Raw genomic sequence first — 18,471 nt, forward strand, 5'->3', positions numbered from 1 at the left:
ATGCTTATTCTATTGATTTTATGGGTAACAAACAAAATTACATTATATTTGGGATTATTTTGTCATTAGCTTTAATTTTGATTTTACTTCCCTTTGAGGAATACAGTCAAGATATTTATAAATTGTAAAGATTCTGTACAGTGTTTTAAATATTAAGAAAGTGGAGAGCATAAAAATTGTTACGTAATTTTTAGATTAAATGGAGAGGAAAAACTGATTACATAATATTATATAATATTATATGTTCTTGTTTTTTTCCAAGTTTTATTGAGATATAATTAACAAATAAAAATTGTATATATTTAAGGTGTACAACTTAATGTTTTAATATGCCTATACACTATGAAATAATCACAAGCTAATTAACGTATCTGTCATTTCACATAGTTATCATTTTCTTTGTTTTTTTCCTTTTTGTATGTGTGGTGAGAAAACTTAAGATCTACCTTCTCAGCAAATTTCAAGTGTACAATACAGTATTGTTAATATAGTCACATTGTTCTACGTTCAATCTCCAGAATTTATTCATCTTGTATAACTGAACCTTTCTGCCCTCTGACCAGTATCTCCTCATTTCCCCCTTCCCCTAGCTCCTGGCAACTACCAGTTTACTCTCTGCTTCTATGAGTTTGACTATTTTAGATTCCGCGTATAAGTGATTCACACAGTATTTGTCCTTCTGTGTCTGGCTTATTTCACTTAGCATAACGTCCTCCAGGTTCATCCATTTTGTCACGAATGGCAGAATTTCCTTCTTTAAGGTTGAATAGTATTCTACAGTGTGTCCGTCCCTCCCCCCCCCCCCCCATTTTCTTTATCCATTCATCTATCAATAGACATTTAGGTTGTTTCCATGTCTTGGCTATTGTGAGTAATGCTGCAGTAAACATGGGAGATACTAAATATATTTCCTTTGTATGTATGTATATGTATGTATATATATCTCTAGAAGTAGGATTGCTGGATTATAAGGTAGTTCTATTCTTAATTTTTTTAAGAGCCTCATACTGTTTTCTGTAATAGTTTATCCACTTACATTCTTACCAACAGTATACAAGGGTTCCCTTTTCTCCATATCCTTGCCACCACTTGTTTATTCTATTTTCTCTTTTTCATAATGTGTATGGTGTTCTTAAATGCTAAGCTGGAAGAGTTAGTTCTCCAGATCAATGCTTCTTAACTTTTTTTCCAAAGACATTAATAGAGAATGATAATATTTTCTTGGGACGCTGGAAAGAAAAGGCTCAAATGAGTAAGTTTGAGTAAGTGTCAGAGGTCTCCCATTGCTCAAGCCCTATCTGACTGACCCAGGGGCCAAGGAAATCAGTATCTTGGCAAACCTCTAATTCATATTTGGAACGGCCACAGGACACTGTTTGGGAAGCTCTGCTGTAAATAGTTTCAAATTATTACAGTTACAAGGATCTTAGCTACCAGATCCCTTATAATAAAATGTCATTTTATTTATGTATTTTATATTTAATACAAATAGTAATTTTATACATTTGTTATATTTATTTATATTTTATTTATTTGTGCCTTCTCTTTTTTTCTCCTTAATCCTCATAGCTTTGTCAATTTTATTAGTCTTTTCAAAGAAGGCTTTTGATTTTTAAATCCTCAATTGAATGTTTATTTTGTATTTTCTTGAGTTCTGTTCTTATCTTTATTATTTCCTTCTACTTTATTTTATTATTATTATTTTTTAAGGAAGATTATCCCTAAGCTAACTGCTGCCAATCCTCTTTTTTTTTTTTTTTTGCTGAGGAAGACTGGCCCTGAGCTAACATCCATGCCCACCTTCCTCTCCTTTATACGTGGGATGCCTACCACAGCATGGCGTGCCAAGAGGTGCCATGTCCACACCCGGGATCCAAACCGGTGCACCCCAGGCTACTGAAGTGGAACATGCGCACTTAACCGCTGCGCCACCGGGCCGGCCCCTCTTTCTACTTTCTTTGGTTTGTTTTGCAGTTTCTTTTTTTAAACCTCTTGAGATGTATGCTTTACTTATATTGCTTTCCTAGTATATTCACTGTTAAAGCTATAAACTTTTCTCCTAAAAATGTACTGCTTTTAGGTGCATCCCACACTTTTTTTGGTTTGTTTGTTTTGGGGAAAGTTCTCCAGGTAGTGACTGTGGCTATTGTTGCTTCCTCCTTCTCTTCTTTTTTTCTTTCTTTCTTCTTAATAGCCTTATTAAGGTATATGCAATATTGACATATAATAAACTGCACGTATTAAAATGTATGATTTGATAGTTTTTTTTTTAAAGATTTTATTTTTCCCCCTTCTCCCCAAAGCCCCCCAGTACATAGTTGTGTATTTTTAGTTGTGGGTCCTTCTAGTTGTGGCATGTGGGATGCCGCCTCAGCGGGGCCTGACGAGCAGTGTCATGTCTGCACCCAGGATTCGAACCAGTGAAACCCTGGGCCACCGAAGCAGAGCGCGTGAACTTAACCACTCGGCCATGGGGCCAGCCCCTGATTTGATACATTTTGACCTATGAGTACAGCCAGGATAATGAACATATCCATCACCCCCAAAACATTCCCTCATGCCCTTTTGTAATTCATTCCTTTCCTTCTCCCCCATCCCCAGGCAACCCCTGATCTGCTTCTACATTTTTTGATATGTAGTATTTTTATCATTCAGATTAAAATATTTCCTGATTTCTGACCCATGGAATGTTGAGATGTATCTGGAGATTTTGTAGTTTTGTTTTTTTTTAAAGATTGGCACCTGAGCTAACATCTGTTGCCAATCTCCTTTTTTTTTCCTTCTTCTTCTTCTCCCCAAAGCCCCCCAGTACATAGTTGTAGGTCCTTCTGGTTGTGCTATGTGGGACAGTGCCTCAGCATGGCTTGATGAGCAGTGCCATGCCTGTGCCCAGAATCTGAACTGGCGAAACCCTGGGCCACTGAAGCAGAACATGCGAACTTAACCATTTGGCCATGGGGCCAGCCCCGAGATTGTGTAGTTTAACGGTTCTATGGTAAGGAAACATACTACAGTCATGTGTTGCTTAATGATGGGGATATGTTCTGAGAAATGCATCATTAGGTGATTTCATCATTGTGCGAACATCATAGAGTGCACTTACACAAACCTAGATGGTCTAGCCTACTGTACACCTAGGCTATATGGTACTAATCTTATGAGACCACAGTTGTATACGCCGTCCATCATTGACTGCAACATCGTAATGCAGCTCATGACTGTATATGATTTTAGTCCTTTGGACTTTAAGACTTACTTTGATATGGTCAGTTTTTAAAATGCTTGTGTGTGCTTGGAAGGAGTGTGATTCTGTAGTTGTTAGGTGTAATGTTTTATATATGTCTTACTGTGTCGTTTGTCTGTTAATTTTGTTTAAATCTTCATTTTTACTGATTTTTCCCCCTGCTTTTATGAATTATTGGTTAATATTTTTTCTCATTCTTTACCTTCACCCTTTCTGCATCCTTATTTTAGGTATATTTCATGAAAACAGCTCATTGCAATTTTTTTCTTTTTAGTTCCAATCTGAAAATCTTTGTCTTTTAAATAAAGCATTTAGTCCATTTACATTTAATGTAATTAGTGTTATTTGGCTTTAAGTCTACCATTTTCTTATGTGCTTTCTCATATTCTTTTAATTAGAAAAGTTTTTTTAAATTGTTTTTGTTGTTTTTTGATGTATGTCACTACCCCAGGAATTACAAGGTCTGTCCCTGACTTTAAAATATCCAGTATTAATTGATCATTTTGCTCTTCTCCTGGACAATATAAGGATCTTAGAGCACTTAGTCTCCATTTATCTCCCTCTGACTTACATGCTGTTGTTGTGGTGTACTTTAATTTTCTTTTTTTTTTTTTTTGAGGAAGGTTAGCCCTGGGCTAATGTCTGCTGCCAATTTTCCTCTTTTTGCTGAGTAATATTGGCCCTGAGCTAACATCCGTGCCCATCTTCCTCCACTTTATATTCAGGATGCCAGCCACAGCATGGCCTGCCAAGTGGTGCCCTGTCCGCACCCGGGATCCAAATCAGCGAACCCTGGGCTGCCAAAGCAGAACGTGTGCACTTAACTGCTGCGCCACTGGGCCAGCCCCTAATTTTCTTATATATATATTTTTATTTATTTTAAAGTCATAAAATGTTGGTATTGTGTTATGTAGTATAATGTTCATTTAGCTTTACCCAAATTTTTGCTGTTTTTGTTGTTCCTCATTCCAGCAATCCTGCTAGAATTATTTTGTTTGAAGGATGCCCTTTGTAATGTTTAGTATGTGTCTGTTGTTGGCAAAGTCTCTGATTTTGTTTCTTTGGAGATGTCTTTTTTTAAAGATTTTATTTTTCATTTTTCTCTCCAAAGCCCCCAGTACATAGTTGTATATTTTTAGTTGTGAGTCCTTCTAGTTGTGGCATGTGGGACGCCACCTCAGCATGGCTTGATGAGTGGTGCCATGTCTGCACCCAGGGTTTGAACTGGCGAAACCCTGCGCTGCCGAAGCAGAGCATGCAAACTTAACCACTCAGGCATGGGGCCAGCCCCCTCTTTGGACATATCTTTACCTTACGTTTTAACTTTCATTTTAAATTCCTACTTTATTGAAGAATAATTTACGTACAATAAGATGTATTTTTGGTGTCTATTTTGCATTTCAGTGAGTTTCAACTGATGTGTAAACCAGTGTTATAATCGTCATTTTTGAAGATTATTTTAGCTGGCTATAAAATTCTAGCTTGGCAGTTGTTTCCTTTCAGTGTGTTGACTATTTTATTCCACATCATCTTCATTCCATCATTGGTCTTAAGAAGTTGGCTCTCAGGCTATTCCTTTAAGAGTAGACCTCCCCCCAGCCTCCCCACCCCAGCTACTCTATGTCTTTGGTTTTCTGCGATTTAACCATACTCTGCCTGTTTGGATTTCTTTTTACATAGCCTGCTTGGGATTTAAAGGGTTTGGTGAATCTATGGTTTAGTCTCTCTTAAATTGTTTCAGAATGGTCTTAGTCATTATCTCTTTAGATACTACTTCTGCTCCATTCGGTCCTCTCATCTCTACTACTGGGATTCCAGTTAAATGTATGTTCAGCCTTCTAATAGTATCCTCCATCTTTCTTACCCTTCCCTGTATTTTTCATCCTTTTTTCCCTGTGTGCTTTGTCTTGGATCTTTTATTCTGCCTTATCTTCCAACTCACTAATTCTTTCCTTAGCTGTATCTAATCCACTTTTAAGATTGTCCATTGAAGGTGTGTTTTGTTGCATTTTTTTATTATTGTATATTTTAGTTCTATAATTTATTTTTATAAGTGTGCAAGATTTTTTGTTTTGTGTGTGTGTTTTTAGCTTCTCATTCCCTGCCAAATTTTTCAAGCTTGGCTTTTATCATCTTGAACATAGTAAGAAGGTATATGAATATATCTACTAATATCTAGGAGCTCCTGTTTTATTTTATTGCCTGTTATTTTAGGTCTTTTCATTCAATTTGTCTTGTCCGCTAATGTGCCAAGTTTATTTGATTATTGGATGTTGAATTAGGAAAATTAAAATTGTGTGGTCAAAATCAATGATGTTTTCTTCTTCTAGAGAGGATTTTTCTTTACTTCATCTGGTGGTCACTAGTACTCAGGGGTAATCTTTTTCCAATATCAGGGATTCAGATTTTCTGAAGTCTTATTGCATTCCATTTATGGGCTAGTTTTCTTCTTATTCACCTTTACTATGAAGTTATCAACTTTTGAGTTCCAAGTCCAAAGCAGGAGGTGGTTTCTCAAGGCCCTCAGTCTTGATGGGCCCTGGATTCCAGGATTTGTCCCTGAGGCCTACCAGACTCAGCCTCTAAGGCATGTCTGCCAGATCGACAGATAACTCCAGAACAAAAGTGGCTTGGCATACAAATCCTTGTCTCTGTGTTACTCTAATATTTATACTGCTGCTGAGTCATTTTAACTAAATACCCAACAGTCATTTATTAAAAATAGACATACTTTAGAAGGAATTTCTTTGTTGTCTTGGACCTGATTTATATTTGGCACATGGCTAATCCTCTTTAGAGTTTTCAGATAGCCTATGGGCTAGACCATCACTATATTATATAAATAGTAAATCTATCTCAAAATATGGAAATGTCAATATAGGTACTGTTTGAACTGTAACTGTGCATATACTGGAAGGGCTCTTCTGCCCCAGGGTGAGAAAGAGGTCCTCTTGGAGCCTTGCAAAGTAAGAAGTATCTCTGAGTTCTTAGTTCCATGTTCTCTGTAGGCTGCTTTGGAATTCCTCCAGAATGGTGTGTTTTCTTTCCCATTGCAAAACTATTTGGGACTTTATGAAGAAGCAAAGTATGTTCCAAGTAGCAGATGGCTGTGGCAAGCCTTTGTTGAACTGTAAATTCTTTTTCACTCACCACGAACTGCTTTCTAAAACCACAGAAACAATATGGTAGGTAGGTTGCCCTCTGAATAAAAAAACAAAACCTCATCATGTGTGTGCTCTAGTGCTAAACTATACGGCATATGTGGACTATATAGAATTATGTGGGTTAGTTTGCCTGTTATTTATATATAGCAGTGCCTTGGAGGAAGAGACATTCTGAGTTCCAAATAGACAATTTATAAGGGAAGTTTTCAAGTACAGTTAAATTGGAACTTCTGATATTAGAAGTTTTAGAAGATTTTGTATTTGTATCTCATAATACCAGGCAGAACTCATTAGAGGCTTGTGTAGATGACTTAAGCAATAACAACTTTGGCTGACCTTATTTGTGTATTTTTTTCTAGTTCAATCTTTTTAAAAATGTGGCCTCCTGAGTGTACCATCTTGTATTTTTCTAACTTCCTTTTCCATGATTAAATTTTATCATGTTTAAACATAAAGGGGGAAAAAGTGTTTCATGGCTCAACTAATGATTTACCTTTCAATGCAAGTTGTCGTGCTCAAGTATTAATATAAGAAGGCCTTTTTAACACAGAGAGAGGAAGGGAAGAGATTTTGTGTGTTTCTATGTGTGTGCGTGTGTGTGTGTGTGTGTGTGTGTGTGTGTGTGTAGACGGCTAACAAAGTTCAATGGAGTGCAGAAGACGTGCTGTTGTTCTAAACTTAAAACTTATTGCTTCGGCCAAATTTTCTTGGTGAAATACCAACTTTAGCTAATTCTAAATTTCTTTTTTAATATAAATGTAGCATCTTACAAAAAACTGCTTTGTACTTTGCTTGTCTTGGAGCTTGTTATAAATCAGTACGTAAAGAGCTTCCTCATTTTTTAAAGAATTTTTATTGAGTTTATGATAGTTTACAACCTTGTGAAATTTCAGTTGTACATTATTGTTTGTCAGTCGTGTTGTAGGTGCACCACTTCACCCTTTGTGCCCACCCCCTACCTTCCCTGTCCCCTGGTAGCCACTAATCTGTTCTCTTTGTCTACATGTTTAACTTCCACATATGAGTGGAGTCATACAGAGATTGTCTTTCTCTATCTGGTTTATTTCACTTAACGTAATATCCTCAAGGTCCATCCATGTTGTTGTGAATGGGACGATTTTATTCTTTTTTATGGCTGAGGAGTATTCCATTGTATATATATACCACATCTTCTTTATCCAATCATCAGTTGATGGGCACTTAGGTTGCTTCCATGTCTTGGCTATTGTAAATAATGCTGCAATGAACATAGCGGTGCATGGGACTTTTGGAATTGCTGATTTCAGGTTCTTTGGATAGATACCCAGTAGTGGGATGGCTGGGTCATATGGTATTTCTATTTTTAAATTTTTGAGAAATCTCCATACTGTTTTTTATAGTGGCTGCACCAGTTTGCCTTCCCACCGGCAGTATATGAGGGTTCCTTTTTCTCCACAACCTCTCCAACATTTCTTACTTTTTGTTTTGGTTATTTTTGCCATTCTAATGGGTGTAAGGTGATATCTTAGTGTAGTTTTGATTTGCATTTCCCTGATGATCAGTGATGATGAACATCCTTTCATATGCCTATTGGCCATCCGTGTATCTTCTTTGGAGAAATGTCTGTTCATGTCTCCTGCCCATTTTTTGATTGGGTTGTTTGATTTTTTTGTTGTTGAGTTGTGTGAGTTCTTTATATGTTATAGAGATTAACCCTTTGTCGGATATATGACTTGCAAATATTTTTTCCCAGTTAGTGGGTTGTTGTTTTTGTTTCAATCCTGTTTTACCTTGCCTTAAAGAAGAAGAGCTTCCTCATTTTTTTAATGGTTAAATAGTGTTCCGTGGAATGAGTTTATCATAATTCATTGAGCCAGTCCTTTGCTGATAGACATTTAAATGGAATTCTATGCTGCAGTGCACAGTATGGCATATGTCTAACATCATTTTGCACATATGAGAAGGTATCTAGGGTAAATTCCTGAAAGTGGAATTGCTGGGTCAAAGGTATGTATATTTGTAATTTTGAGTGATATTGTCAAATTGCACTTCATAGAGATGGTACCAATATCCACCAGCTTGTTAAACCTTAGTTCCACATCTTTTCAGTTTTTTTGATCTTTGTTAATCTGAAAGGTAAAAAATGGTTATCTTGGACCTGGCCCAGTGGTGTAGTGGTTAAGTTCTCATGCTCTGCTTTGGTGGCCCAGAGTTTGTGGGTTCAGATCCTGGGCATGGACTTACACTGCTCATCAAGCCATGCTGTGGTGGTGTCCCACATATAAAGTAGAGGAGGATTGGCATGGATGTTAGTTCAGGGACAATCCTCCTCGAGCAAAAAGAGGAAGATTGGCAACAGATGTTAGCTCAGGGCCTACCTTCCTCATACACACACAAAAAAGTTATCTTGCAATACCTTTACTTTGCATTTCTTTACATTGTAAGATTAAGAATCTTTTTGTATATTTTTAAAGCCATTTGTATTTCACTTTTCTGTGATCTGTTTATATCATTGCCCATTTGTAATTGGATGTTGCCCTTTTTTACTGATTTTTTTAAAAATGAAATTTTTATGTGTAGAGGAAAGTAACTTTTTTTCATCATAAAAGTTGCAATATTTTTTCCTCAAGTTGTCGTGTCTTCTGATTTTGCTTAGTCATTTTTATAATGCCAAAGTTTTTTGCATTAAATTTATTTGTTTCTTTTATGATTTCTAGATCTTAAGGCATGTTTAGAAAAGCTTTCCCTAGCTAGAGATTATTTTAAAAATCGGTGTTTTTATAGTTTTAGTTTTTATGTATAAATCTTTGTTCCATCTGGAATTTATTTTGATATTAGATATAAGGTACATATCCAACTTAAATTTTTGCTCCAACACCGTTTATGGAATAATCTACCTTTTTCCCACATCCCAAATGCCACCTTTGTTGTATACTGAATCACATATGTATTTGATTCTGCTGCTTACTTTCTGAATCTGTTCTGGTGAACTGTCTCATTATTCCTGAGTTTATTGTAACTTTGTAATATGTTTTAGTATCTGGTAGAGCAGACCTTCTCATTACACTTCTTTTCAGAATTCACCGTTTCTCTTATTTGTTTATTTATTTATCTGAGGAAGATTAGCCCTGAGCTAACATCCACCACCAGTCCTCCTCTTTTTGCTGAGGAAGACTGACCCTGAGCTAACATCTGTGCCCATCTTCCTCTACTTTATATGTGGGACACCTGCCACAGCATGGCTTGCCAAGCAGTGCCATGTCTGCACCTGGGATCTGAAACAGCGGATCTGGTCCACCGAAGCAGAACATGCGAACTTAACTGCTGTGCCACTGGGCTGGTCCCTTTATTTATTTATTTTAAATGCTGCGGATCTTTTTTTTTAAGTCATTCTTAATGACTTCTCCTTCTTCCTCTTCTTCTTCTTCTTCCTCTTCTTCTTCTTCCTCTTTTCCTTCTTCTTCTTCTCCTCCTTTTTTGTAAGGAAGATTGGCCCTGAGCTAACATCTGTTGCCAACTTTCCTCCTTTTTTTCTTCTCCCCAAAGCCCCAGTACATAATTGTATATCCTCGTTGTAAGTCATTCTAGTTCTTCTGTGTGGAATGCTGCCACAGGATGGCTTGATGAGTCATGCGTAGTGCCACACCCAGGATCCGAACCAGCAAACCCCAGGCTGTCAAATCGGAGTGTGTGAACTTAACCACTGGGCCACGGGGCCAGCCCCCAATTATTTATTTTTTGCATATGAACGTTAGAGTCATGTTGTCCAATTATAAAAAGAAAAAATTTGTTGCTACTTTTATTGAGATCATATATGTAACTTAAAGAGAATTAAAAATGTTAAGATGTATCCATAACTAAGAATATTATTTTACTTTCCGTTGTTTGTCTTTTGTGTCTTTAAGTAATGTTTAAAATTTGCTTCATGAAGATTTCTTTTTTTATTGAGGTAACTGTTATAATTTATTATAACTTTGTTATAACTTATAACATTATATTTCAACTTCTGTGTAGACTATGTTGTGTTAACCACCAAGAGTCTAATTTCTATCCGTCACTGTACAAATTTGCCCCTTTACTCCTTTTGCCATTCCCTCAATCCCCTTTCCCTCTGGTAACCACCAACCGGTTCCTGTCTCTCTTTGTAAAGATTTTACACATTTCTTATTAAGTATATTCCCAGGTATTTTCTACTTTTGTTGCTGTTATGAATGGAACCCACTCTTTGAACAATCTAACACTTCCAGAGCAAATATTATCTTCTAAGGTGCTTAAGATAGATCCCTTTTTGAATCAACAAATCGTGTTGTAACTGGAAATTTTACCCCTAGCCGTAAGTCCCCATTCATATAACATTAGTAAAGGTGGTTTTTCATTAATATATCTTGTATGGGTAGTACTGATGATCCCATGACATCATCACTTAGTCTATTGCTTTTTGAAGTGATTCACTCTGCTAATATTTGATGAATATACTATGTACCAGAAACTGTTCTGGCATTGCAGGTAGGGTGGTGGAGAAAACCACGAATCAGCATTCCACATACATATATTCGATTTGGAAAGATAGACAATAACTAATATGTAATGTAAAGTAGTGATAAGTGCTCAAAGATCATAGTAAGAGAATGTAGAGTGAAAGTTGTTCTTTAAGGTGATGGAAGAGATCTCTAAAGAAGTGATTTGCGCAGAGACCTGAGTGACATAAAATGTGTAGATACCTGGAGAAAGAACTTTCCAAGCAGTTGCAGAAACCCTGAGCTTGGAGAATGCTTGTAGTCTTTGAGGAACAATAAAGAGGCACCAGCAGCAAAATATGAGTTCCAGTTGTTGCTCCACATCCTTGGCAACATTTTTGTTTTCTACCTTTTTAGATTTAGCCTTTCTACTGGATATGTAGTGGTATGTCATTGTGGTTTTAATTTGCATTTCCCTGGTGACTAATGTTGTTGAGTACTTTTTCATTTGCTTTTAGACCATTCATATATTTTCCTTTGTGAAATTGTTCAAATCTCCTGCCCATATTTTATTTAAGTTGTCTATCTTTTTGTCATTAAATTGTAGAAGTTTTTATTTATATTTTGGATATAAGTTCTTTGTCATATATATATATAATGATATTTTATATACATATAAAATAAAATATTTTCTCCTTGTCTGTGGTTTGCCTATTCATTTTCTTAAGTGTGTCTCAATAATCACAGACTTCAAATATTAATGAAATCTGAACTACCAAATTTTTTCTATTATGGTTAGTGCTTTGTTTTGTCCTCTCTAAGAAGTGTTTGCCTAGCTCACGCTGGCTTAGCTTTTCATTCTGAATTTTGGGACTCCATTAGAGGCTTTGATCTCAGTGATTACTCTGACTGCTGTGTGAAGAATAGACTATAAGGCAGCAAGAGTGGAAACAGACCCGTTAAGAGGGTATTGTGGTCTAGGAGAGAAATAATGGTGCATTGGACTGGGGTTGTAGTGGTAGAGGCATTGAAATCTGAGATTAAAGGTATAGGCTATTGAATTTGCTTATTGGATATGTGGTATGAGAGAGAGACAGACAAGGAGGGGGACAGTTAGGCTGATTCCTTTTTTTTTTTTTGAGGAAAATAAGCCCTGAGCTAGCTACTGCAGTCCTCCTCTTTTTGCTGAGGAAGACTGGCCCTGAGCTAACATCCGTGCCCATCTTCCTCTACTTTATATGTGGGACGCCTACCACAGTATGGTGTGCCAAGCAGTGCCATATCCACACCTGGGATCCGAACCAGCGAACCCCGGGCCACTGAGAAGCGGAACATGCGAACTTAACCACTGCGCCACCAGGCCAGCCCGATGATTCCGTATTTTTGACTTGAGCCACTGGATCAGTGGTGTTGCTGTTTATGGAAATATCCAAAACTGCAATTGACCAAAGTTGTTTCCAACTCTAATGTGTGTTTGCCAGGTAGTATGTTGTTCAATATGAAATAATTGGAAGAGTTTCCCATACTACAAGAGCCTTTTTAAGAATTCTAATATATGGTTATTCTTGGGGCCAACCCCGTGGCCAAGTGGTTGAGTTTGCGTGCTCCGCTGCAGGCGGCCCAGTGTTTCATCGGATCCTAGGCGCGGACATGGCACTGCTCATCGAACCACGCTGAGGTGGCGTCCCACATGCCACAACTAGAAGGACCCACAACTAAGAATATACAACTATGTACCGGGGGCTTTGGGGAGAAAAAGGAAAAAAAATCTTTAAAAAAAAAAAAAGAATTCTAATATATGGCTATTCTAAGAGAGAATTTTGGAGGGAATTTTGCTCTTTTTTGTACACATTGTAATATAGTTGATACATACATTTGAAAGCATATGCTGCAAAATGGAATCTAGCAATAGGAAACTTGATTGTTTCAATTATACAAACAAGTTGGCTTTAGTGTACCTTGATGGAGATGGTCTTTGACCATAGAACCTCAGAGCTACAATAATGCTGTTTGATACATCTAAGTCAGAAAAGTACATTCTTAAGCATTGAGGTAATTCTTGGCTTCCTTATAGGCTAAGTATCATTCTATTCCTGGGATTCAGGTTGGAGCAAATCTCGAGTTTTTGTCAGCAAAAGTCATTGTTTCAGTAGAGATTTCACCAGTATTGTATATATGCAGTCTTGAGTTTCTGTTCAAATTTAGGAGCTAGCTTATGATAGTAGAAAGAATTTTGGCAGTACAAGTAGGAAGGGAACTGAGTCCTAGTCCAGCTATATGACCTTAGGCAAATCAGTAACTTTATGTATCTCATTTTCTTTATCTGTAAAATGAAGAATAACTGATTAAAGTTCTTTTAAAATCTGAAATTACAGTTTCTTACTGGTTTTGTAAAGAGTTTAGCCTTATAAAGACATGTTTGAACCATGATGATATTAGAAATATCAGAAATTCAATTCTTAGGCGATTCATTTAAAAAAAAGAATGAATTGTGGGCATCTTTCCTGGCTCATAGAATGTTGTTAAATCTTAATCACTGTTACCCATATCAAGCTTAAGCCTGTGACTGATAAGCCTACTACCTCTCTCTCTCTTTTAGTAACAGTTTCTTTTGGTTTGTTTGTTTTTTAAACATTGATACCTTAGCTAATATGTGTTGCCAATGTTTTCTTTTTTTTCTTCTGCTTCTCCCCAAAGCCCCACAGTACATAGTTGTATATTCTAGTTGTAGGTCCTTCTGGTTGTGCTGTGTGGGACGCCACGTCAGCATGGCCTGATGAGCCGTGCTAGCTCAATGCCCAGGATCCAAACTGGTGAAATCCAGGGCCGCTGAAGTGGAGCACAGAAACTTAACCACTCGGCCACGGGGCTGGCCCCTAGTAACAGTTTTATTGAGATATAATTCACATACCATACAATCCATTCATTTAAAGTGTAGAATTCAGTTGTTTTTTATTATATTCATAGAGTTGTGCAGCCACCATCAGAATCAATTTTAGAACGTTTTCATCACTACAAAAACAAAGTATCCATGAGCAGTTACTTTCCATTTCCCCTCAACCTCCCAGCCCTAGGCAACCACTAATCTACTCTCTGTCTCTAGAGATTTGCTTATGCTGGACATTTCTTATAAATATGTGGCTTTTTGTATGTTTTTTTTTTCATTTAGCATAATGTTTTCAAGCTTTATCCATATTGTAGCATATATCAGCAGTTCATTTCTTTTTGTTGTCAAATAATATTCCATTGTATCCATTTTATCCATTCATCAGTTGATGGACATTTGGGTTGTTTCCACTTTTTAGTTGTTATGAATAATGCTACCGTGAACATTTGTGTATGAGTTTTTGTGTGGACATATGTTTTCATTTCTCTTGGAAATATACCTAGGAGTGGGATCTCGGGGTCGTATGGTAACTCGTTCTTTAATCTTTTGAGGAACTGCCAGACTGTTTTCCAAAGCGGCTGCATCATTTTACATTCCTACTAGCAATATATGAAGGTTCCATTTTCTCTGCATCCTCCCTTACACTTATTATCTGTCTTTTTGATTGTAGTCATCTTATTGGGTGTGAAGTGGTAGCTCATTGTGGTTTTGATTTGCATTTCCCTGATGGTTGATGATGAGCATCTTTTCATGTGCTTATTAAGGCTACCTCTTTGACTTTTCATTTGGGATGTGATGTGATATGGTTGGAAATTGATCTACTTAGTTCTTTCCCTAAAGTGTCAACTAAACATTATAAAGTATCAAATAAGCAGTCTCTTCTCACTCCTGGTAGAGAGGAAGTCAAAGCCTTAATTTAATCCACACACCTGTTTTCACCTTCTTTATTTCTATAAAATGTAACAACAAAGAATTTTACTGGAAATAAATTCGATTTAGATCTTAGTTGGAATTGTTACCTATCTTTGGGTGGGAACAGAACTTTCACTGATATATCTTTAACACTGAAATCTTGGCCTTTTGCTCAGTCTTTCAGATGTTCATGAGGAAGACTGCAACATAGAAAGCTGTGTCATAGTCATACAAAGATGAAAATGAAGCAGGGCTGGTAATCTGGTAGAAAACCTTTTCACAGTTACAGTCGCCCTATTTCCCTTATGTCATAAAAATTTTGTGAATTAATAATATAGGATGCATAATTGGTTTTTTTTTTTGTTTGCGTAATTGTTTTTAAGGAACTTATTTAACTTAGATCATATAGCCTAAAGTGACACTTTTGTTAATAGGAACTTAATGTATTAAATTAAGAATATGTAGTTTTAGTAGAAATTTTGCTCTTAAAGATGTTAATTGCTGCAGTCTGAATTTGGTTATATCAGTCCAGTCAGATTTGTGAAGTAATGTTTTTTTTTTCCATTCCAGAAATACATGCTACAGGATTTAACTATCAGAATGAAGATGAGAAAGTCACCTTGTCTTTTCCTAGTATTCTCCAAACAGGTGAGACATGGGGCTTTTGTAAAATTCCGTGATGAGTACTGACATCTTACTTGTTCCAAAGAAATTTATTGTATGCCATTTTTTTCCCCTCATTGTTTTAAGCAGATTAAGCATTAAGACAAGCTTTTGAAAGAGTCAGGTTCATTGTAACTTTTGGCCACCAGGAAAAAAAAAAAAAAAAAAAAAAACAGACCAAAAACTAATGATCATTCTACCGTAGAACATAATGCATTTTTTTCATCTTTTCAGTTTCAGCTTTTAAAAAATACATTTACCTAGCTCCTCCTTCTACTAATTGAATCCACATCTCTGAGATGAAAGTCCCAAGATGATTTTGATGTACAACCAGAGACTAGATAGATATGCCAGTGAGGGTGTAGAAGGAAAGATTTGTTGATATGTTACTATTATTAGATATAAAAGCTCAAGGAAAATAGAAGACTTTCTGAACTCAGTGTCATGGAAGAAATTATATACAAATCAATTGGTAAAGCACTAAGGCTTTTATTAATGAGCAAATGCAAAGCAACAGGTAATTTGTGTGAAAGAAAATTCAAATAACTAATAAACATGTGAAAAGATATTCAGCCTCCTAGTAATGAAAACTATCAAAATAATGCTTACTCATACATCGGTTTTTGCCTGTCATGTAAGCTGAAGTTAAAAAAAGATTCTCCATGATGTGACTGCCCTGATGTTTATTACCGATGGGAGTGTAAATCCATATAATTTATTTGGAAAGCAGTCTGGCATTATGTATCAAGAGCCTGAACATGTTCACATCTCTTCACCCAGCAATTCTGGTAATAGGAATATATCCTAAAGAAAAATCCTAACTATAGGAAATGCTTTATGCCTAGAAATGTCTAATGAGACATTACTTAAGGTAGTAAAAATTAGAATTAATATATTTGTCCAACACTAAGGGAATAATTAAGCCAATTGTGGCATATCTGTATGCTTAAATATATATAGCAATTAAAAGTGAGGTTTGTGAATTCTTATAACACAGTAGGTGCTTATTATAGAGTAAAATTGAAAAGCAGAATATAAAATTACGTATACAAGGTGATGAATCATATCTCTAAAATGGTACAAATAATGACATATCTGGGTGTTGACGTAATTGATGATTTTTATTCTTATTTCTGTCTTTCTCTTGTTTCCATAGTTTTTATACTGAGAATATATTGCCTTACTGTAAAAGTATTTTTAGAAAAATTTTAAATTGGAGAAGTTTGTCTTTTATTTCAGTGCTCTTAGAGACCTTTCGTTTTGCCTTTTTCTAATTAGGATTTTTTACATGTAACTTATAAAAATAAACATTTTGCCATGAACATGTATTAAAAAATACTGAAGAATATAACATGAAAATTGTTTCCTCTCTCTGACTCCTTCTACTTCCATTGTTTGGTAAATTCTTGCAGAAATATTCTGTGTGTAAGTGTATGTGTACATTTTAACCCACAAATAGAATCACAAATCTCAGTGATTTACAACCAATATTTCTTGTTTACATATGGCCTGAGGACTGCTAACCATCTGCAGCCATATTGCCAACTGTACTGAGCTCTACTCAGCTCCCAAGTCTTCTCATTCCAGGACCTGCAGTGAGCAGCTACTATCTGCAGCATGCTTCTCTCCTAGGGCAGGGGGCAGAAGCTCAGGGATGGGGACAGAGCCAAACCATAGACAGATTTAAAGCTTCTGCATGGATGGTGGTGTACTTGATGTTCGCTCATATTTCTTTGGCTGAAGCAAGTAGCATGGACAAACCGAAAGTCACCGGAGCAACAATTACCAGACATTTGATAAAACTTCTAATGTGAAAGAGCAAAAAGCAAAATAATAAGTATAATAGAAATATAGGAACTTGTAAGAAGCAAAGGCAAATGAAAAGAAAGTCTCAAAGACACTGAAATGAATTAATATCCTTAGAGATATTGTTAATATTATATTCATTAAGCAAGAACAACACAGAATACCATCAAACAGAAAGAATTAGAGAAAGAAAACTTTTGGAAAGCGTAATACAATAGAAATTAAAAACCCAGTAGAAGTTTTTGAAGATGAAATAGAGGAATTTTCCGAATAGTAGGAAGATTTGAGGACCAGTCTACTAGACAGAGCCAACATCCATCTAGTAAAAGAGAGAGAAAATGGAAGAGGAAATTGTTAAAGACACAAAACAAGAAAATTTCTCTGAACTGATGGGCTAGGAACCTTTAGTTTGAAAAGTTACATCATTGAGAGGGACTAATTCAATAAATGTAAAAAGTCCCATACCAAAGCAAATTTTAGAACTTTTGGGGATAAAGTGAAGCTTTCAAATACCTTCTATCTGAGGTGAGGGAGTTGGGAGGAAGGTAGGAAGGCTAGCAGATTACCTTCAAAGTTCAGGGATCAGAATAGCAGACTTGTCACTAGGAGCAATGGAAACTAGACTCGAACGAAGCCCTTCCTGCAAAATCGTGAGTGAATCTGACTTTCAACCTAGAATACCATGGTTACCCAAACTGAATTTAAGGAGAGCAAAATAAAGATATTTTCAGATTTGCAAGGTCATAGAAAACTTAATGCTTTGTAAAAGATGTAGGAGTGGGAGATGTAGTTTAGCTGAACTTTACTTTCTATAGTAAAAAGAAAATAATATGTAAAATTGAAAAATGGAGGCATAGCTATATAAGCAACATATTTAGAATCACAGAGTTGCTACTAGGGGCAGTATTAGGGGTACGGTAGCATTGGGCAGGGGCCTGCAGCTTATACATGTAAGCCTGTAGTACTGTCTAAATTTTAAACTATGAGCTATTACTTTGATAGAGATAAAATAAAAGTTAAAATCTATATCATCACAGCTTACATTCTGTGTTCATACTGTGTAAGGATTAAAGTCAGTAGCAAAAGATAAAAAAAATCCCTTCTCATATATTAGGAAAAATTATACCTCTGAAAATTCCCAAGTTAAAAAAGACTTGTTACAGAAATTAGAAAGTATTTAGAACTGAATAATGAAATTACTACATATCAAAACATGTGGGATGCAGGTAAAACATTGTTCAGAGAGGATATTTAGTTAAGAAGAAAGACTGAAAATTACTTAAGCATCAAGATAAAGTTAGACAAAAAGAACAGGTAACTTGAAGACAATAGAAGAGAGAAATAAAGATTTAAAAGCAG

General features: G+C 36.0%; 1 protein-coding gene across 2 annotated transcripts in view; it reads left to right on the forward strand.

Annotated features, from left to right (window-relative positions):
• Nucleotides 1-18,471, forward strand: part of NPEPPS (aminopeptidase puromycin sensitive) — a 91,771-nt gene that overhangs the window by 32,999 nt on the left and 40,301 nt on the right. For both annotated transcript variants that reach the window (XM_070560531.1, XM_070560529.1), the window contains one exon: nt 15,214-15,291. In XM_070560531.1, the coding sequence (XP_070416632.1) occupies nt 15,214-15,291 (78 nt within the window). The remainder of the gene's footprint in view (nt 1-15,213; nt 15,292-18,471) is intronic.

Source organism: Equus przewalskii, chromosome 10, assembly GCF_037783145.1.
Source record: "Equus przewalskii isolate Varuska chromosome 10, EquPr2, whole genome shotgun sequence".
Taxonomy (NCBI): domain Eukaryota; kingdom Metazoa; phylum Chordata; class Mammalia; order Perissodactyla; family Equidae; genus Equus; species Equus przewalskii.